Source organism: Nelusetta ayraudi, unplaced genomic scaffold (genome assembly GCF_046127955.1).
Source record: "Nelusetta ayraudi isolate G7.1 ecotype Tasmania unplaced genomic scaffold, CSIRO-AGI_Nayr_v1 ptg000002l, whole genome shotgun sequence".
Taxonomy (NCBI): Eukaryota; Metazoa; Chordata; class Actinopteri; order Tetraodontiformes; family Monacanthidae; genus Nelusetta; species Nelusetta ayraudi.
In genome coordinates this window covers 3,810,537-3,832,364 of record NW_027466052.1, presented here as the reverse complement: position 1 = coordinate 3,832,364, position 21,828 = coordinate 3,810,537, and the positions used below count along the sequence as shown (strand labels likewise).

Genomic DNA, 21,828 nt, shown 5'->3' with positions numbered 1-21,828 from the left:
AGGTTTTGTGAGATGACAAATGGACTCCCAGGGTCTAAACGCTGAGAGTGACGGAAATGGAGTGAGAGACTTTTTTTTTTAGCATCCTAGCGTTTAGCCTTAAAATAAAACAACAGCAACTCAAGATGTCGTCTTAAAAAACACTTTAAACTTATATCAGCCATGCGTCGAATATGTTTGTATGCCTCATGTAATTCATGTATGGAATTCGATATTTTTTTGTCCGGTTGCACACGCCATCCTAAAAGTGTAAATACAAGTTTCAAGAAACACGTTTCCCAGCTCCCGTTTGCTGCATGCACATTTAATCTGAAGGAAGCACGACTCGACTTTGGCTGTGGCGCAAAATGGTTCAAATTCAACAGGCTGGAATCAATGTTGTTGATTCCAGATCTCGTCGGTGCTCCAGTGAGCCAAACTGCTCCCCGATCAATCAGAAACGGCTGCATTCCCAGTTTAAAACTTCCTCTCTGCTGTGCAGGATTAAAAAAAAAAAAAGAAGGAGGCGAAATAATAGCAGCTGGGAACAAAACAAAAACAAAAAAAAAACAATGCCGCTAAAGTTTGTCTGCTGACAGAATTGTTTGTGAATTGAGAATTGAGTATTTATTATTTGCTTTTTGATGTCAGTCAGGGTTTTAATTGACAGCCTGTGATTTCTACAAAAATGTAAACAGTTAAAGTGTCCATTGCCCAATTCATTTAAGGGACAGATGATGGGATTGTTCCACCCAATCCTAATTTTGAGTGTGAGACGCAACATTTTGCAGCTTCCGGACCAAACTGGAGAAAAAAATCATTCAGCTTCGCCTGCATGCAACACACCACACTGACTAAAATCAATCACATCATACTGACTAAAAGCACCCTTATTTCACCAGGGCACTTTCTGGCCAACCTTCCGGCCAGGTCAATGAGATCACGACCTTAAGTTTTTTTGTTTGTTTGTTTGTTTGTTTGTTTGTTTTTACCTGTCAGTCCAATCAAAAATTAGGGGAAAAAAAAGAAAAAAAGAAACTCTATACTATTTAAAGGTCACTTTTTGAACTCGAGACTGCCTGGAACGTGACGGCAAAATCTTCGTCGACATTCAAAATCGTCATTCACAGAAACAGGAAGCCGCCCTGCACAAAGCGGCTCTGAGAGAACAATTTTGTCGATGAGCCACGGGGGCAGGACGCCACATTAAAAGTGAACGCCGCCGCGCTTGTAAACACGGCTCCTTTTCACTCGTGCCAAATTCTCGAAAAGCCACAGTTTCATCGACGGCTTAAGGTTGTGTGGAGGAGGATTTCCCAGCCTGACAAAAGCAGCTGAGTCAGTGTTTATTCTGCGGCGCTGAGAGACGGCACGACGTGACTCCTTCCTACCCCGGAACACAGCACAACCTCCGTAAACCCTTCAGAACAGAGCGGGTGTGTGAGTGTGTAAATGAGCAGTCAGGCCTAATCGCCTTGTAAACTGTGAGCATTTACATACTTTGCCAAACAAGAAGAGAACTGAGGGCCAAAGTTCTCACATATTACTGGCCAAAGGAGACCAAAAAAACTCATTATATAATATTGGTTTGGAAAAACCGATGGAACTTTTTCCTAAACTCACTGGGCAATGTATTAAAGCGTACCCGTGCTACCAGTTGGGACTAAGGACAAAACGCAATCTGAACACTGGAAAACCTCCAGTGCTGCTGAAGATCAGCCAGGCCGACAGTCACTTCCTCTCTCTCTGTCTTCTTCTGAGGCTTCTCATTGCAACAGCTGCCCGCTGGGGTTTTAAGGAAGCGTGAAAAATGTTTTCTGCTGGAGCTTGTAAATCCTGCCGGTGCAGCTTCTGCGCTGCGGTGCAAGTCTTTTAGTAGCTGATGTAAAAAAAATAATAATAATAATAATAAAAAAAATACGATTGATGCTGAGAGAAAGGTTGAAAATCCATACTGAATATAAACATATACTCCCCAGAACAGTGACAGTGTCTCTGCTTGGCACCTCAGAGTTCTGATGCAAGGCTGATAACGCTGCTTCAGTCACGCTGTTAATTGCGTCATCTCATCTTGCAAGACAGACGGCTTTGCTTGAGTGCGTGCCTTCGTCCCAATTATCTAATTATTCTCATTTTCGATGCAGGAAAATGTTGGGAAACGTCCATGTGACCCAGGACACTCCCAGACGAAACCCACCAAGAGAATCAAGTCATCAGCCAAACACGCCATTTACGCTCTGACTCATTTTTCAAGTCAACACAGAGGATTAGATGTGCCTCTCCTGCCTTTTATGTGTCATCAATTTTTCATCTGTGTGAATGGAGAAAGCTTATTCTCGTTCCTGTTTGGCACGTAGCCCCGCTGGAAGCAGTGGAAATCAGGTCCTCGTGGCCCAGAAACTAAAAAAAAATACAGAAACTCAAATGATTACAGGACTCTTTTACTAGGAGTGCAAGTTTAGAAGGGAGACCTTCACATATTGATGCAGTTGGCAGAGGGACGAAAGGAGCAGAGCCGCTCTGTGAATTTCAAACAACACATCATGAAGCCAAATCTGTCAAAAAAATACCCCCAAAAAAACCTACCAGGATACTTCTGTCTGGTATTGAAAAAGCTCTGTCCTCACACTGCATTTAAAGGCCCAGTGTGTTTGTTTAAGTGGCATCTAGTGGTAAGGAACCAAGCCAATTCCGCTACGCATGTTTTCATTTCGACTTTAGCCAACCATTGAAATCACAGGAACCTGAGCGGCTGCTCACAAGAGGACCCAACTTTCACACAAGTAGGAACAGGTTTTTGTTTGTTTGTTAGGGTTAGTTTTTTTTTTTATCTTCTTTTTACTAACTCTATATTCTGTGTCCAATGGATGACTGTAAATATCAAAAACTGGGCCTTCGAGTCTGGGAAAGTGACGAGTGAGAGCAGAAAAAGTCATGTAAGAAGCCGGCAGGGCATGTTCACACCGCACGCTGAAGACTTTTCCTTTTCAATCAAGCTCTCTGGCCTTTGTGGGTTTTAGGTGACTCATCAGTTCTTTTATCCTGAATACTGAAGAATGGCAAGAGACTTCTGTGTAACATTGTGGTTGCATGGTTTAATTTTTACTCTATCCATCTATCTATCTGTCTATCTATCTATCCATCTATCTATCTATCCTTCCCAATTTTGAGTTATAAGTCGTCAAGCTATTCTTTTAACCTTTATCACCTCACAACCTTGCCTGACTGGGTGGTGTGTGTGTGTGCGCAAGCGTTTGCGTGTGTGTCTAATTTACGTGCCATAACATTTAAAACTTTCATGAGTCGACTCGTTACCGTCCCACGACTTGAAGCCTCTAATCTTTCAATTCACCCAGTTTTTCGTGTGTGTTTTTAACCTCTTTTTTGGTCTCAGCGGCAGCCATGAGCGTAGCGTGTTCAGACAGGGCCGCGCTGATGGTTTTTACGCCGGCGGGGCACGCAGCCAGCGTCCTGAGGTGACCTGCCAAGGTCGGCTGCCGGCAGGTGGCGTGCGAGTGCGAAGGCCTCAGCCGAGGAGCGTTTGGAGCTGGGCGGCACTGCCGAAAAACACCTTTTAACGATTCTGACATCACATTGTGAGCGTAACCTAGCAACCGCGTTCTGCTGCAAAGTGTTGCATTCAGCGTGTCCGTGCTGAATGGCAGCGACGAAAATGAACCCCGCTCCTTTTTTTTTCCAGAGGAGTGGGTTTCCTCTTATCCGTTTCTCTTCGCCCCTTGCCTGTTAATAAACTCTCGAAATGAAAAAGCAAATATTTTATCTCACGTGCTAGCTTAGATAACCTACAGTCCTGTACGTTAGCCATTTGAGATGCACCCAGAGCTATCGACCCAACCCAAATGCCCGTATCTGCCCTCAATAAGCTCTCCATGCTTGGGAAAACTCTCCAGAAAGCCTCTGCTAAAACACACTTTTGAAAGTAATCTGCTTGTGATGTCACAAAAGGCGCCGATGCAATGTCAAACATCTCTCCCAGTGACTGACCACACACACAGCCAAGGTGTCGACTCCACCCTTTGAGACAACCCTGTTTTCGTCCTCCTTGGAACATGTGAACACATCAAGCATCAGTGCTAGCAGGAAGCTGTAAACAGAGGGCTAAAAATGGCATCATTGAGGATAAATGACGAGGATGTAACACCGGTGCACTATTTAGTCTTCAGTTTTTGTTGATGGTTGTAAACAGCGGGTTAAATATGGCATCTTAAGATCGAGGATAAATGACGAGGATGTGACACCGGTTCACTATGTGGTCTTATGGTTGTAAACAGCGGGCTAATTATCGTGTTTCCTGGAGCTCAAAGAAGTCACTGTATTTTACGTTTTTTTGAGAAAGATTTTGCGAGACGCTGAAAAAAAAAAAGAAGAAATCTGAAAAATCAGTGATTGACCGGCACTTTTGAATTTGGCCTTCTTGCGAAACGCATGTGCGCAGACGCTCTTCACCGTCAGTCTGATGATCCACCGCTAACAACCAGAGACAAGCTCTTACCTGTCCAAGTCCTGGCTTTTGTAACGTTGCGGTTTTTCCTCGTTAGGGCTAGTTGTGTCTTTGAAGGTCGAACTTGAACAGGATCAGGAGTGCAAAATTAATTGATTAAAAAAAATTACAATAATAAATACATTTAAATAATTCTAAAATCAGGGAGGAATTGCAGGGGCTTCTCTCTCCGTCCACGCTCCCGGGGAGCAGCGCTTGCACACGCACGGCGGGCTCAGCTTTCTGCAGACGGAGCGCCGGCCGGGGATTTGAGTTGAGAGGTCACTTCCTCTCTCTCTCCTTTACTCACTCTCCTCCCCGCTCAGGTGTGTGAGGGCTGTTCCCTCTAGTTAAAGAGTAATAGATTAGTCGACTCTCAACACATTTTTAGCACCGTGACATCACGGGGGGAGGATGATGCCCTCCACCATAACAACAACAACGGCGACACCGAGTCCTCGACACCGAGTTGCACGTGCAACGCTAGCCAACGCTAGCTGCACATCTGCATCCCGGCCAGTTGTGAAGGCGCACGCTCTGCTTTTGTTATTCTCTTTTAAAACGCACAATGGTTTTAACGAGCACTTGCAGGCTAATGGACTGTTAGCAGTTGCCTTTTGTCCCCCAATCTGTTTTATTTATTCATTTGTTTATTTGTTTCCCAGCGAGACTGCACCGACTGTTGCAGTCCCTTCCCCTCTTCAGACGGCAGAGACAGAGCCGCTCATTGTTTAATTGGTCCGGCTTTGGGAGGTGTCCTGCACAAAGCCGTAGCGAGCGCAGCGGGTGTCCATGTCTCAGGAGTAGGAGCTAAGTTTAGCAAATCCTCTCAGTGTGTTTCTCAATGACGGCACATGTTGGAGAGTCTGCAGAGAACGGCACGAATGCACAAGCTCACATGCAAATGGACGGAGCTGCGCAAGGGGGGGGCTTCTCTCTCTCTCTCTCTTCTCTCTCTCTCTCTCTCTCTCTCTCTGTTCCCGCTGGGCGCAGCCGCCTGCGACACCTTGTCCCGAAAGCCCACGTGCAAACGTGTGGGGGGACCGGCTTTATTACGCCGAGTGCAACCAGAGAGAATAAACGCGCTTTGCTGATAATATTTGTGCAAAAAAAAAGTTTTTTTACCTGCAGCTGCACGTTGAAGAAGAATTGAAAGTGATATTTTCACGTACAAAAAAAGTGTTTAGTGGGATTCAAATCAGTCTGATCAGACACTGCAAGTGTCGGACGTTACATGAACGCGTTCCATGAATGGCGTGATGTGCATCTATTTAAAAAAACAAACAAAAAAAACATGATACAAGGTGTATTTTTCCTTCATTGGCATCATGGCTGCCTGCTTTTTTCCATCTCTTGGGCACATGACCTCAGTGACCTTTCTCTCACAGCCCAATATAAAGCTTTTCTACTACACTTCATTCAAGTGGCAGCGTCCCGTCAATTCTAACACGCTTTTTGGTCCTCCAGATTTCCAGATGAACCCTCACTGCTTTCTCCTGTTTGTGTTAGTGTGTGCCCGTGTGTTTAAAATTGACACGTCTCAATGGACTGAATCAGACCTGAATCTCCTGAATGACTCGTTTACACCTGCAGACTTTTGCTTCTGACTGGGCTTCTGTTCTGACCGTCTGCATCCATGTAGCTAACATTTACAGCGTGGCAAATTCTAGAATCTGTCTTGCCAAACACTCACAAAACTGAGAAGGAAATGTGGTATTTTTACACCTGGTGTTTATGTTTAAATATTGAGGTTGGCAAAAGTTTGGAGACGATCCACTAAACTGTCTCAGGGCTGGAGCGCAGCTGCTGTTCCTGGCAAGTAACCACGGGTGTGATTGTGATTGTCCGTAAAAGATTTCCTGCCTGTCACTGTGGGGCTGTTCTTTTGAGTTTCCAGTGAGTATTAAAGAAGAAGGGAAAAAAGTTTTCACTGTGTTTTCACCTTTGTGTTTGCCAGTGGGCAAAAGTTTTTTCTTCTGTGGACAAGATTTGCTCAGAAATCCGCTGAGAAACTTGGTTTTACTGTTTTCAGATGTGGAGACTGGACCAGTACGGGATTCCGAAAGGAACCTTATTATATCGTGTATTTTTTTTTCCATATATCTCTCACCTGTCAGTGAGCTCTCAAGGACTGAGGAAAATTCATCTACTGCTTGTTTTTGCTCTAAATCTTAGAGGCAGTGGAAAAACATACAGTTCTGGTAAGCGTCAATTTCCCCAGTCAGGTGTTGGTTCCGCCATCATTGGAATCTCCTGCTCAGCCTCGTTTTCAGCAGGAGGCGCGCAGTAACTGTCACAAACAGAGGGCTAATTCACACACGCAGGGCTGCCACGGGAACCTTTGAACAACATGTCCGTTAAATAAATAAAGCAGGGACATAAGTCCCCGTCTTTCAGAAACCACTCACACTCTGACTGAAGTCTTGGCTGCCGTCTTTCTTCCCTGGGATAGTCTGCGATGAAATGAGGCCCTTCATTGGAACAGCTGCTAGACTTCATCATCTCGCTAGTGTTTGCACCTCGAAAAGGTTTGGGGAAGTTTTAAAAGCGACGCTTTTCTTAAGCGTGAGCCCTGACATTAACACTGAAGCTTAGATTATAAAAAAATACTTGGAGACATATCATTAAAATCCATCCTTCCTTCCATCCATCCATCCATCCATCCATCCATCCATCCATCCATCTTCTCCTGCAGTCAGGGTGGTTGGGGTTCTGCTGGAGCCAAGCCCAGCTATCATGGGGCGAAGGCAGGGTGACACTCTGGACAAGTCGTCAGTGCATTGCAGGGTCACATACAAACATACACACATTCACACACACACACACACACACACACACACACCGACGGACAATTTAGAGTTCTCAATTAGCACTCACAAGCATGTTTTTGGACTGTGGGAGGAAGCTGGAGAACCTGGAGAGAACCCACTAAGACACAGGGAGAACATGCAAACTTCAACATTAAAATCACAGATTTTTTTATTTTTCTAAAATACTACACCAAATACCTTGGAATCTACTTCATGTTTGCCTCAATCCAGTCTCTAAAGTTGCCGATTCTTGTCTGCCGGTGCCATCTCTCCTCCTCCTCCTTCAGGCTGGAACTCTCTAAACCCAGGAGCTGCCAAACTTTGCTGGAGGCCTCCGGCGCTCTGCCATCCGACAAGACGGCACTCGCGCTGGAGAGCGCAGCTGGGGCAACAGTGATGCCTGGAACTAGCGCGGGGCTCGCCCTTTGAAGCGGCGGCGGCTCCTTCATGACACACAGCGGGCTTCCGCCACCGACTGTCTCACCAGCTCCCCGCTGAGTAAACTCCCGTCCGCATTGCGAAACGTCGCCCACTCGGACAAGTTGGGTCTGGCCGGAGGGAGCGTCTCTGTGGCGGGCCGCTAAAACCCACCTGGTGGTGTAAGCAGCTTCTGGTGGCGGCAGCTCTCCTCCGCCTCGCGTCTTGGGCAGACACACGGGCAGCGAGCGCTCGCTGATCTTGGCCTTGTCTTTCAACCTGAGAAGAGCCACGCCGGAGTCCGACTCGGACTCGGAGTGGGAACCAGGGTGGAGTAAAATCTCTGAAACCTGCAGGGAGAGAAGGGTCAAAGTCAACATGGCGTTCTGATAACGGAGCTCTTGTTTATACTGGGCTACAAAGGAGAAAAATTCTCTTTAATCAAACACAAACATCCATCCATCAATTTCCCATCAGCACTCATCCTGCCCCCAGGCAGTGCTGTGGTCTATCAGCTGTCTCAGAGTGAAGGCTAGAGGTGGGCAAATGGATCCAAATATCAACATTACCGATACCAATGTTGTGATCGGTGTTGATCGATATTGGTGTAATATGAGATCGCTATTTTAGATCAGTAGCTAGATACCGTGTTTCTATATATTGATTACTACGTTTAAAAAAACTACAGGGTCCAAATATCGACAATACCGATACCGATGTTGGTATCAATACCGCTACCAACGTTGGTATCGGTATTGATCGATATTAGTGTACTGAGATCGCTATTTTAGATTGGCAGCGAGATACAGCATTTCTATATATTGATTACTATGTTTAAACAACTACAGGGTTACCCATTAAGTTGAAAATATTTTTGTTTGTTTGTTTGTTTTTGTGTCACTCCTCTCTCGTGAAACGACTGTGACAATAATTCCAAGCTGGGAAAAAAAATTGATTTATGTGGAATAAATAATCCTGATTGATCGATTTAACTCTTTTCATGTCTGTGTATGAAAGTGCCCCCCCCAACACATTTCATGGACCTGCTACTAGATGGAAAATAAAAATGAATCCTCTGCTGCAGGCTCAGTGTGTAATGCAGATTCCAGGCATCACAGCAGGGGGAGGTTGAAACATGCAATTGTGCAGCAAAACGTAAGAAAAGATAACAACGAGCACAAATGATTCGATGCTTTTCCTGACAAGTAGAGCGTGACGCACCCGCAGGTGATGCAGCGTCTTCAGCCGATCCGTGGACGCCTGATACTGCGTCCCCAGGACGACTCTGACTTGGGCGGGCTGCAGGCTCCGCAGCGTGTCCTTGTCCAGCACACACCGCGCCGCCACCAGGACGCTGCGCTGGCTGAGCAGAGCTCCGCTGCAGGCCAGCAGCCAGAACGTGGACTCCTCTGAGGCCCCCTGGTGGACGGACATGGTGGCTCCACGGGGCCTGGGCTCGGCGGCCGCCAGATCAGGAGGAGAGCGCACGTAGATGGCGGTGTGCCACGGCCACTGGGTGTCCGTCAGGTTGTGTGGACTGAAGAGGTGGAACCTGCCGCAGACTGCAGAGCGGCCAGACAGACAAATTAAACAGACAGTGCAACGTTATGTAAAAAATATTCACACACATTCACGTACAAAAGCTGAGTAAGACATCGTCGTGTAAACAGCCGTTCAACCAGCACAAGGTCACGTACAGAGTGAGAAGTGACTGCATTCATCTGCATTGATCTTATTTGAACAACAGTGACATTAATAAACTTCAGTCGCAACAAATAGTCCTACTAGAGTGATTTTGTTTTAATGGTTGCCTCCACTTTCCGCTTGACTGTGTTTTCCTATTCAGCTGTCTGCCATGTGAAGGAGGAGCCATCAAACTCTGACAAAGACGAGTCGAACCAGTGACGCACGGCAGCGCAAATGTAAACAGAAGTGTTTGTTTCCTTGGAAGGCAGCGGAGTGTTTTGGATGGCAAAGAAGGAAAAAAGGACATGCTTTGAAACTTCTCTGACATCATAGCACGTCTTTTGCATGGCTATCATAAGATAACTGTAGAAGGGTTGATTGTTACCTCGTGAAAACACAAGGTTTTTATTTTCAGTGCTATTTTCCAGCTGAAATATGCAGTTTGTTTTTCATTTTCTTTTTTTTTTTTTAAATTGCATTTCATTTCAACAGATCCCTCTAAAATTTACACACTAGGGCTTTTTAAATTTAGTTGACCACGGCTGCCATGAAACAAACAGCAGGTTTACATCCTCAACAACCGCCCAGCATTGATATCAGCTGCGCAGCACATTTAGGATGCTGAAAGCAAGCAGAGAAGGAGAAAGAGAAAAATCTTGTCACAAATTCATGAGAAAAGCTTGCAAAATTCACATCACAAGAAAAGCTAGGATTCTCCTGGAATGTGATGAAACGCTTTCCTTATTTCCGGGTAAAAGGGTTTCTTTTTACAAACATTATTAAAGTGAGATGTTACTCTCTGTGACAACAAGTATAGGAATAACAGGAAGGGCAGATCTATTTCATTGGAGGGAAAAAAGCACTGCAGAGAAAAACAGATGAGCTGAAGATAGATGAACCGATTAGAATCGAAAATTTGACTTTTGAGTTGTAACTATGGCTGTCAAACGCTGAATTTTTTAAAATTGCGATTAATCACAGAATCTTCATAGTTAACTGCGATTAATAGCGGTTTGAATTGTATGTGTAAAATTCTGTCATTTTGCATTCCAAGGCAGTTTTAACCCCATAATGTAAAGTATTTCTTTCCAGAAATCAGCCAGAGGGGCCGACTACGGGTTAGTAAAAAGGACAGAAAGGCTGGGTTCACACCGGATGCGGAAGCCAAACTTTGCTGCCCATCTCTCTCGCACTATGCTGAGATACTGACAAATATAACATACACAAATATGATCGCATTTGTCAATAGCGGTATTTTATTTTGAAAATTGCCTTTATTTTGAAGACTTACCAGCTTTTCTCATGTTTCTTTAAGTGACTTCCTGTCCAGCTTGACGCGGATCGCTCGCGGCTCGCGCCCAAACAGACCCGACGTCGAGTCGACGGCTGCGTGGCGTGAGCCGGCCCGCTGAGGTGCGCGCCGCTTCGCATCTCGTTTGAACGACACCTTCGGTTAACAAGGGCGCCGAAAGGAAGCGGGCTGTGTTCCGCGGCGCTTCCGCTTCCGGTGTGAACCCGGCCTTAGGTTTGAAATGCGATCAAAAAAATAAAAAACTATGGATTGTATTTCATTAATCGCGATGAATGCGTTTACGCTGACAGCCCGAGTTGTAACTGTTGGAAAAATCGAGATGTTTCACACTGCATCTCATGTCAGCATCATTGACATTTTATCAGTGAACGATGAACGACGAAGCGTGTTGAGCATGACGTGAATTTAAATTTCAGATTGTTTATATCACCCAGTTTTTTTGTTTGTTTTGTTTTGTCTTGTCTTGTCTTGTTTTGTTTTGTTTTGTATTGTATTCAGTCCCCCAGCTGGGCCCAGTCCAAATCACCGGCTGCTGCCCTCACCTGGCGAGCAGGAAACGTGGCGTCCGCTCCACCGGCCGTTCCTCAGGCAGGTGCGCCGGGAGCTTCCTCCGTGCTGGTAGAGCTGGGAGCAGCACTCGTACTGGATGCTGGTGCCCACTGTGTGGAAGCCTCCAGGGAGCTCCAGCCCGGGGTCGCTGCCCTCCCGGGCCGCCTCCTCATCCCTCATCACGTGGTACCTGGATGAGAGCAGGAACAGGAAGGTTTTCATCGCTCTTCAGTCTGTTTCTGCACAAATCTGAGGAACAATCAAACAAAACAAGCGTTCCCATTTGGGTTTTGGGTCTCGGTTGCTACCTCGGCATCAGATTTGGCCTCACGACAGTTTGTTGCACCAGTTCGGAAACCTTCGGTCGTCGACAGGCTGGAAAAGAAAAGAAAAAAAGTCCCTTTAGCAAAGATTCTACACCGAACCATGCTTCCTTCCGCAAAGAGCTGGTCTGCTTTCTTGGAACAAATTGGTGCAACCAGTCGGGCTCACTGCCATTCCTGAAGCAGTAATAAAATGAAAATACCAACAGCAGCTGTCTGACCACAGCATGCTGCCAGCCCCAGTTTGTCTTCAGGCTGGGCGGCTACCTCGCACACACTCGGGCGGCCCGCTGCTCCAGGAGCCGTCTGGCAGGCAGCTACTCTGACGGCTTCCACTCAGAATGTAGGGCTTGTTGCAGGAGAAGTCCACGGTCCGGCCGCCTGCTGCTACTGCGTGGTGGCCGTTGAGCAGCTCGGCTGGAGGCGAACACTGAACTCCGCTGGTTTGGCCTGGTTTGGGTTTGAATTGAGGAGAAACAAAAAAGAAAATTAACCTTCCTTAGTAACAGGCATGAGAGCTATTTTTTTTTGTGTGTCTCTCTATATTTGTATGTGCATATTTATAACCATATCTATTTTCTCATTGCAACTCACTCTGAGGTCTATAAAGAACAATACAGACATACAGGGTGGAGAGTAAAGAAGTATGGTGCATTATAATTAAAAGGAATCGTTCGAGTCAGTTACAACAGTAAGATCAATTTAAAAATATATTGTACACTGGCATGAGGATTTCAATAAAGTTTTTTTGTGTTTGGATTTCATGTCCTTTGTCGACACGGAGCTGCAGCGGCGTCACCTGCCTGGACGCTCCTGAAAAGTGAGGACAAAGCCGTCAAAGTTGTTGTAGCCGTCCGAGCTGAACAGCACGTGCAGCGCGTTCCCGGAGCTCCTGATTGGCGGGGGCAGCCGGTCCCCGCAGAACCGTCCAATCACAGGCGAGCTCAGGCCGTCGCCGTCGCGCACCTCTACGTGATCGTAGCGACAGCTGTGGTCCGACTCAAGACTAAGGAGAGAGAAGCTGCGGCAAAACAGAAGACAGATTGCAGGAGATTATTTTTTTTAATCAGTTTATCTCCTTTTAATTGTCTCATATGTGCTCAAGATGGTGCAATTATTAGAATATTCAGTTTTTCTCGTTTTTCTTCCAGATTCCAGAACTAAGACGCGTCAGAAGGGTTGCCAAGGTTTCCAACAATGAAATGTGTCATTACACTAAGAGAGAAGAGTCCATCTTTTGCATGCTCTGCTTTTCAGAAAGTCTGTGCTAACAGAGCAGTTCTGGAAATCAGCCCTTTGTGATGTCACTTAGGGCACTGGTACTGCGCCAAATACCATTCCCCGGTAGCAGCCACGCGTTAGCTCCGCCCCAAAAACAACACCTTTTGTTTTTTTGTCAGCATTCAGGAAAGACCTCAACTGGGTTCTGATGGGCCAAATAGGGTAAGAGTTAGGAAGTTAGGTGAGAGCTTTACTCTCTCTCTCTTGCACGTATTTTGAAGGAGGCTGTAAACAGAGGGTTAATTAAATGTGCCATTTTCGGTACGTCAAGGGAGTTTTTTGTATTGTTTTGTTTGTTTAATGATGTGAGGTTGCTGAGCTGGAGGTCAGGTTGGCAAATGAAGATCTAGACATCGGCTGAGCACGGGACATATGGAACACTTAACAGGTTTGCACTGAATTTTATTTTGATGGTGTTAGAGCGCAAACAGATGCAAATCAAAATCTAAAACTGTATATACAGACTATTTAAGATAAGGATCATCCGAACAAATAGCTTGAGTTTCTTCCAGGGTCGACTTTTTTTGTTTGTTTGTTTCTTTCCCTTTTTTTCCACGCTGCTCGGAGGGAAGGTGACCCACCTCAGCTCGACGGTGCGCTCCACCTCCACCTGCACCGTCCATTCACACCGTGCATTTGTGGGATAGCTCTCCAGCACGATGTGACCTTGCGGCCGCAGGATGACGCCTCCACACGCTGCCACCCACACAACAACCGTGATCACTGACACATCATTGTGAAACCACTTTAAAAAAATCAAAAAAAAAAAAAAAAAATCAATGCTTTCAAGAAGAAGAAGCAACAAAATGAATAAAATAAATAAAAATAAAGAATGCTCCAAATACTTCCACTGCTGGGCAGAGGATGAATAATGTGACTTTCTGGCAAGAATATTTCTTTAAAATCAACAAAATTCAAAACATTTCATCCTGAACAGCGATTCAAATGTTTCTGGCTAAAATAAAAATAAAAACAAATAGGAAAAGAAAATATATAATAAAAAAAAAAACATTTCACCACTTTTAAGTTCAAAGAAGATATTTATACATTTCTGGAGTTACCTCTGCCAAAACGCTGGTTCTCATACACTTTGTGTTAATTTTCATTTGTTCAGGTTTGATTTTCGCAGTTCAGTATTAGAACAGTCAACTGCAAGATCAAATGGAGGTAAAAAGGCAACCAATAAGGTTCATAGTGGGTGAGATCACTGATGCATCATTGCAATTCATTTATTTATTTATTTTAAACTAAATTCCTTACAAAAATGACAATGATACATCAAAATCCAATCAGAAAATGCATCCAGTTTGGTGCAGAGCAGGGGTAACAAGCTGAGGAGGATATTTGCACAAACATCTAGAAAAACAAAAATTACAGCATGTCTCTTTCGAGGCACAACTTTGATAAATTTGTTTATTTCTCAGTGGGAGAACAATAAGAAAAAAAAAATCTGCAAATTGGACACTGCCAGCTCTCAGAAGACTGCAAAATAATCTCTGACTGAGAGTGTTTTTGTGGTCACACAATGTTTTTTTTTTTTGCATTTTAAAGATTTTAAAATGCAACCTCTTTCTTTAGCTGTAAGTTGCAACAGTGCACAAGATGAGCAAAAATAGTTATTAAAACATTTGTTGCTTAAAAAAAAAAAAAAAATACATAACATAAAACTGTGGCCTTTTCGGGCGTTTGTGTGGGACAAGCAGAACCTTCACAGTGGAATTCAGACCTGGTTTGTGTTGTCAATCTGACGGAACAACTAGATAGATGGATGGGTGGATGGATGAATGGATGGATGGCAAATAAGGAAATAAGTAAATAATAATAAATAAATAAATAAATAAATGAAAAAGCTCAATCCAGCGAGTAAGCTCAACCGGCTTGGTCTGCGACTTGGTCGGCGAAGCGGCATCACAAAACGCTGTCGCCATCAAGTGGCCATACGCAGCATTGCAACGTTCTCAATTTTCTTTACCTCAAGATTTTTTTTTTTCCCCGAATCAAATGTTTATTCAATATCTCATTTTCCCAACGTAAGGGGAGAATACATTGAACAGATTTTGTTTTCTCTGTACTCTATATTTGTGTGTATGTTATTGGGTAAATTAAACTACTAGAGGCTTGAACTTACCAATATATACACACAAGTAATGGCGCATTCTATCTGGCTGTGAAGATAAAACGCGTCAGAAATGCAATTGAACTGCTGCATTGTACACGAGAGAGACTCTCTGCCGCGCGAGTCGCATCAGCAGCGAACAACGCAATGTGTCTGCAGAATGGGTGGGCAAGACAAGGTCAATAACATAGCGGAATAGAAATGTGACTCACTGCGACAGTCCCCTCCACTCCAGCCTTGGCGGCAATCTGTGCAATACTTTCCATTCACAAAGAAGTCATCGTTGGCCTTCCACGTTCCGTTGTGGCACGTCTTGCAGTTCTCAAACAGACTGCAGCCTGGCACGGCAAACAAAGCAACACAGCCAAATTTTGAAAGAAAGAAAGAAAGAAAGAAAGAAAGAAAGAAAGAAAGAAAGAAAGAAAGAAAGAAAGATGGAAGGTGTGCGGTGTGAGACGCTGATGATGCACCTGGGTGAACAATGCAGGGGTCACACTGGTCCAGGGCGTTGCGGCAGCAGGGGACTGTGTAGCCCACGCTGGAGCCCCTGGAGGGACACCGACACCTGATCAGGTGGTACTCGCAGCACGGACGACACATCACGTTCCAGCGAGAGCTCGGACAGTTGTCTCCTGTCGGAGGGACCAGACCGAAGCAAAGGTTTCCAGGCTCCATTATGACATTTAAGCACTGGCTGTTATTTCCAGATTGTACGTTTTGGACGGATTGTAGGCGATGGATTTCTTTGCTCAAAGGCCAAACTGAGGGTTTAAAGGGGCTTACTGGCATGGGAATGAATAGATGAAGCATTTTTTTTTATTTTAAAAAAATAAAAATAAAAATCAAGATCAAAGGGCGAAGCCAACACTTAGCTGGAGGTGTTGTTACCAACTTGTAAGTCTTATGGTTGCCCTATGTGACATCACAACGGGGACATTTTCAGAATTGGAAATTGCTTTTCTGAACAGTGCAGTCTGAACGGTGAGCATGCAACAGCCTCGGACACACAATGCATTAATAATATTGTGTTTGAACAAGAGTCAGCGTGAGTCACGAAATATCTCCACAGTTAGTCAGCAGTAAGTCCCTGTACTCAGTTACTGCTTCTCCAAAGTTATACTCTCGCCCACAAGAGCGAAAGCCCTGTAACGCTGTGCAACATCAGAAAACAACGACAACAACAACGACAACAAAGTTTGATTTGTACTCAATCAAATGTACATACCACGGGGCCAAGGTGTTACACAAGAGCAGAGACTGAGGAGGAGGAGGCCGAAGAGTTTGGACTCCAGAAAAACTGCTTTGCCTGTGAAGAAAGGTAGCATTTTGGCTACCAGGGCCTCTGCAGTATTCCTGCACAGGAATAAAAAGACACACACCGGCTCAGCCGCATCCACAGGTCTGCTTTCCCTCACTGCCGGTTGGTGGAAAAAAAAAAAGAACCCCCCCCCAAAAAAAAACAAACTACATTTGTGACGTAGCCATCTCGGAATATTGGAAAGGGATCCTTAACCCATTCCTTGTGTCATGTTTGCTTTGTGCAACGGCAATCAGCGTGCGAGTGCTCTCTTCCCACAGCAACAGGAGGGAAAATGCTCGTGGGTCTGGGGAGTGGAAAAGTGCATGTGCGGGAACAAGGACGCGCTTAACGAGGAAAACAGCGAGGAGGAGATTCCAGAGGGGAGGAAACGCCAGCTGTCAGTCCGCAGGACCGCGTTTCAACCACGCAAGCTGGAGCTCACGGAGGCTGCGCGCTCACAGCCGAGCACTTTATTCACGCCTTCCCAAAGCCGTGTGACGGAAGAGACGCGTTGTGCAGGTGCAGCGGTTCGGAACAGCAGCAGCGGCGGCAGCAGCAGCAGCGGCAGCGGCAGCAGCAGCAGCGGCGGCAGCAGCAGCTGCCACGCCAGACATGCCGAGTTCCCCGAGTGCGGGGCAGATACCAGATGTGCTCCCGCTGAAATGTTGATGATGTCAGTCACCACAGATTTGCCGGAAGCGACGAAGCAGACAGCCCAGTCACAGCCCGTTGTTTTGTTTTGTTTTGTTTTTTTTTTCCATGACAAAAGCGTTGTCTTTTGATTTCTCACTCGTCATGATACACTCTCTCTCTCTCTCTCTCTCACACACACACACACACACAGATCTCACTCTCTCTCTGCTCCATAATTGATTAACTTACTTAAATTTCCAGTAATAAATAACACATTGAATGACATACTTTTAGACCTGCATGGTGCTGCCCTGCAATAATGGCAATAATGTGAACAAGAAATGTGTTTATTTACGCAGTGTGACTCAGTAATGTCTGGTCCAGCCAAGCTTTGTATTCACCAGCAGACAATATCTCAGTAACCCACACACAAACCTGTTGATTGCAGATCCTAAACTATAATATACATATTAAATGCATATGTGTCCCATGGTTCCTTGAAAAAAAAGAAGAAGAAAAATCTAACATATTCCTCCCCCACAAAAACACACCAGACAACCTGTAATTCAGCCATATCTATATCAGTGGGGTTCTTTCAGGTGAAATAATAGATGCAGGTTTTCTAACCAGACGTTATCTTTCTCAATAACCTCATAAAAAATTTATAAAAAAAAATAATGTACCCATGTCACATGGACAATAAAAACACAAACGGGTTTGTCCGAAACAGGAACTTAAATTCAAGATAAATGATAATATATATAAATATATATATATATATATATATCCTGATCAAGTGCAGAACAGCTGAGCAGAAAACGGAGTGAAACCACTTGTGGCAGCGGAAATATAGAATGCACAGTTGCCACAGTTTTCTCATAAATGCGCGATTTTACTGAGACATCGAGGTGTTCTAGGGTGGCTCGGAGAGACGATGGTAGTGTGCAAGAGAAGTAACAAAAATGATGGACCTGGGGAGCATGAAGTGTCAGTATTCATAAACCATCTGTCATTTCCAACGCAGGGATAAATATCCAGACACACATCAATAAGAAAGAAAAAAAATCAGAAAATGTAGCATGAAGTTTCCATGGAAGTTTTCAAAAAACTCTGAATGAACGTATCTTCTCTGTGTATATGTATATATATAAAAAACATTCCCCCCCCCCCTCCCCCCTTATCATTGCCGGCCAATATACGCACACATTTTATTTAAACAATTCCTTCAAAAATCTGTGGTAAAAAGGCCCCGAATAAATAAAAAAATATAGAAATTCCTCCAACCAACCATCAAAGTGTATAAAATCACAACACCATTGAAGCCCACAGAAATCATTGATCGCAAGTTTGTTTTTCTCCCCCCCTTTTTTAATCACTTCAAACAGTAGTAGTATTGAACGGAGCATCGCTCACTGCTGGAGGCGGCCCAGCACAGTTACACCCCCACACTGCCTTTCTCCCCAGGCAGCAGCTTCTCCTTGTCCGAGTTTTGGGCCGCTCTGTGCGGAGTCTTCTTCATCTCCAGACCTTTCACCCACGTGTAGGCCGACGAGCCGCAGAGGACCATCAGGTTGCTGACCCACCACAGCGTGCTCTTGGTGGAAGCGCTGTACACCACGGCGATGACCGTCTGGGCGCAGGCCTTGGCCGTACCCGACACGTTGTGCGTGAGCGGGCTGGTGTACTTGATCTGGAGCCCCGTGACGTAGCCGATGGCAAAGCCAAACACCCCCCCCAGCGTCATCATGCCCCAGAAGCCCAAGTCAGTGAGGCGGCTGAAGCTGCAGATGCGGCCCACCTCCCCGAAGACAACGAGAAGCGGGAGGAAGAGGAGCGAGGCGTTGACATTGTTGTAGAAGGACAGCTTCCAGATGTTGCCGTCCACCGCTGGCATCACCTTCTTGGTGTAGATGGCGTTCATTGAGACAAAAGCGCTGGCTAAGACGCCAAAGAAAACACCCGTCCAGGAGAGGGAGCCCGCCAGGCCTTCCTGGTCCACGCCGAGCCAGAATCCACCTGGAAAGAGCCAACAAGGCATTTATTTGAAAAAATAAAACAACAACAACAACACCCACAATGCCATCTTGCAACTGTTTCTTTAAAACTATTTACAGGATCTATCCTAAATGTATTTATTTTATAGGAGTCAGGTTTTTATTGGAAATTATCTATTGTGTCTATTGTCTTGTTTCTTTTGCAAGCAACCAAAACCAAACTTACTTAATGACAAAGTAGATCTGTAAAAAAAAAAAATTTTTCACTGCTCTTCCTAGTTTCAGACGTGCATATTTTACATTCCAACACATTCATTCCTTTGCATGCACTTTTCAGAAGCATTTTTTTTTTTTTGCACATTGCTCCTTTGTGAGGTTACAAATGCCACTAGTACCTCACAGTGTGCCATTGTGGGAGATGGGGAGTTGCATGGGAGTTTTCTAAAAAGTTGGGGAGTCTGATATTATTGGCCGATAAAGGCATTAAAAATTAATATCGGAAAATATTGGTATCGGGGAAAAATATATATTAAAAAAAATTACTTTTTAAAAATTTATCCCGAATTTAGTAGCCATGCCAAAGAATGAATTCCTCGAATTTCCTGGTATTACTGAATAGTAAATAGCAATACTTTATTTTACTCGTCACTACTACGCTTGACTATGCTTCATCAAACCACATCGAGGCATAACAGCAAGCGACGCGCATGTTTCAGCCAAGGGGTTTCAGTGCTGGCTGGCTGATAACAAAATAGCTTGTCTGTAGCTGATGATTATTATTTTGACCAGAACGCTTCTTTTTATTTGGAAAACCTTGAAGTTTTTACATTTATCATTACCTCTGCATCCAGCGGGACATCACAACACAAATTAGCCATAATGTGTTAATTCCACTACTGCATATATCGGGATATCGGTAAACAAGTCAATATCGGACATCACTACTGAAAAGACTCACAGGTTCCTGACATAGTTCTCAAAAAGTTGGAAGGTCGAACAAAGTGTGTTTGTTTTTGTTTTGTTTTTTATACTTTATGCAGCTCCTTGAAGTTTTGCACTGCTGTATCACCTTTACATTCACATTAGGGGGAACTCACCTAATATGATGCCACAGCATACCAGTGCCCGCCAGGACGTGGTCTGCCTCAGGATGACGTAGGACAGCAGCACGTTGAACACGGTGCTGAGCGATCGGCCGACCGTGTAGAAAGCCACGCCCACATACTTCAGACACAGGTTGTTGAAGGTGATCATGCAGATGAACACGACCGACAGGGGCAGCACCTCCCGGGATGTCTTCAGGTCGAACTTGAGCACCGGGAAGTCGATGAAGCCCGGGCAAAGTCTGGACAGCATCTGCATGATCCAGCACAGCCCCACGGTGACCACACACTGGTAGAAGGTGATGAAGAGCGGCGCGTCCAGCTCGCGGTTTTCCAGCAGGAAGTTATTCAGGAACACCATGGTGATGGAGACGAACCAATAGCACGCCACCACGGCTGCGATCTTGGCAGCCCGGAGCAAGAACGTCTCTCCATGGCCGTTCTGCTCCTCCATCCCCGTCCCGCCCAGAGCCATCCTCAGAATGCTGGAGCGCTTCAGCTGAGACCTGTTCATGGTCACAGACGGCGACGAGAAAGTCGATTTTAGCAGCTACCGGCTGGCGGAGCTCCGCCAGCTACCACGGAAAAACATAACAGCAACTTCCGCCCCACGTGACTGTAAAGGGTCCAATAAAGAGTGGCCTCTGGTTCGCCGCTTCAAAATAACAACTGGACGTTCGTTGTGTTATTTTTTTCCCCCTAAATTGGTCTGTCAATTTAGTGATGTTCAGTTGAACCAATGAATAAACGTACATGAAATGAAGACAAAGATTATTTTCTCAGAATAATACTGTAATAGTTTATTAGTTCGTCATAATTTTCAGCACATTTCCGCATTTTAGCGGGACGATTCCAACTAAATACGGAGTTTGCTGTAAATTATTACCTACATGAAACCGCCGGACGTGGGGGAAAAAAAAAACAAAAAAAACTTCGCAGATATTTCAGAAAAATTTGGAAGGCGGAAGTTTTCTTGGAAGAGCTTCCTGGATCCTGTAAGTGTTTTCGATTTTTCTTCTTCCCTTAAGCAAGTGATGGCGAGAGCCACTGTTAATATTATTTATAGTTTAAAAATGTTGAGCCAAACAATTTCCCAGGAAATTTGCGCATTTTAGTTCATCGTTATCACATTTCTACGTACTGTTGTGCAACAAAGCTCTAAACACAAGTACAGGCGAGAGTGATGGATACTGATCGTTTGGGGTTGTAGTGAACCACACTGACCGACTCAGCCACTCGTGACAGAGTCAGTTCTCTCCTGATGAACGATCGTAAATCGCCCGTTCAGCCGTGGAAAATTAAAAACAGGTGTCGCACCTTACGTCACAAAATGCCCGACAGGTGCTTTGATGATTTGTCCTGGAGGAGGGTGTTTCTACGGACTTTTGCATCAACCAAGTGTGTAGAACCCCCTTTACTCTAAATCTCCACACTTGTTTCCCGTGAGTGCGGTGATATATATATATTTTTTATACAAGAGTTAGAAGGTAAGCCGTTGTCATACCTGGAGCTGCTGGAGAGCGCGGTGTGTTTGACACGTTTCAGGACCTGGAGGTTTTGCGGAAGTGGCACATTTTTAATGGTTGCATTACTCCTCCTCTCTAACTAGCAACAGCACGGGCAGGTTCGCCTCGGAAGGGTGACGTCAGATGAAGAGGCGTGACGTTGGCTCATAGCGTGAATCCATAATATCGTCAAAGGTCTTTGAAATGCCACATGTACTTTGAGCAGGCAAGTACAACTAGTACAACTAGTACAACTAGTACTACTGGTTATAATAGTTACGCTACCACCACCACCAAAACCACCACTACCAATAATAAT

At 45.0% G+C, this 21,828-nt stretch overlaps 2 protein-coding genes across 3 annotated transcripts; both read right to left on the bottom strand.

Moving 5' to 3' along the window:
* Positions 1-7,392: 7,392 nt before the first annotated feature.
* Positions 7,393-16,788, bottom strand: pamr1a (peptidase domain containing associated with muscle regeneration 1a). The gene is made up of 11 exons (XM_076025137.1): positions 16,200-16,788; positions 15,445-15,606; positions 15,187-15,312; positions 13,440-13,554; positions 12,377-12,598; positions 12,172-12,179; positions 11,845-12,027; positions 11,563-11,629; positions 11,248-11,444; positions 8,929-9,269; positions 7,393-8,057 (listed from the first exon to the last, which is right to left on the bottom strand). Exons 1-11 carry the CDS (start codon positions 16,297-16,299, stop codon positions 7,497-7,499), a joined length of 2,082 nt encoding a protein of 693 aa, XP_075881252.1. The 5' UTR covers positions 16,300-16,788; the 3' UTR covers positions 7,393-7,496.
* A 341-nt stretch (positions 16,789-17,129) lies between these two features.
* On the bottom strand, positions 17,130-21,587 carry slc35c1 (solute carrier family 35 member C1). 2 transcript variants are annotated; one of them, XM_076017960.1, is made up of 3 exons: positions 21,509-21,587; positions 19,999-20,510; positions 17,130-18,923 (listed from the first exon to the last, which is right to left on the bottom strand). In XM_076017960.1, exons 2-3 carry the CDS (start codon positions 20,477-20,479, stop codon positions 18,343-18,345), a joined length of 1,062 nt encoding a protein of 353 aa, XP_075874075.1. In that variant the 5' UTR covers positions 20,480-20,510; positions 21,509-21,587; the 3' UTR covers positions 17,130-18,342. The 2 variants fall into 2 exon arrangements, with proteins under 2 accessions (XP_075874075.1, XP_075874066.1); XM_076017951.1 differs by lacking the exon at positions 21,509-21,587 and having other exon boundaries at positions 19,999-20,897.
* Between the last annotated feature and the right edge of the window lie 241 nt (positions 21,588-21,828).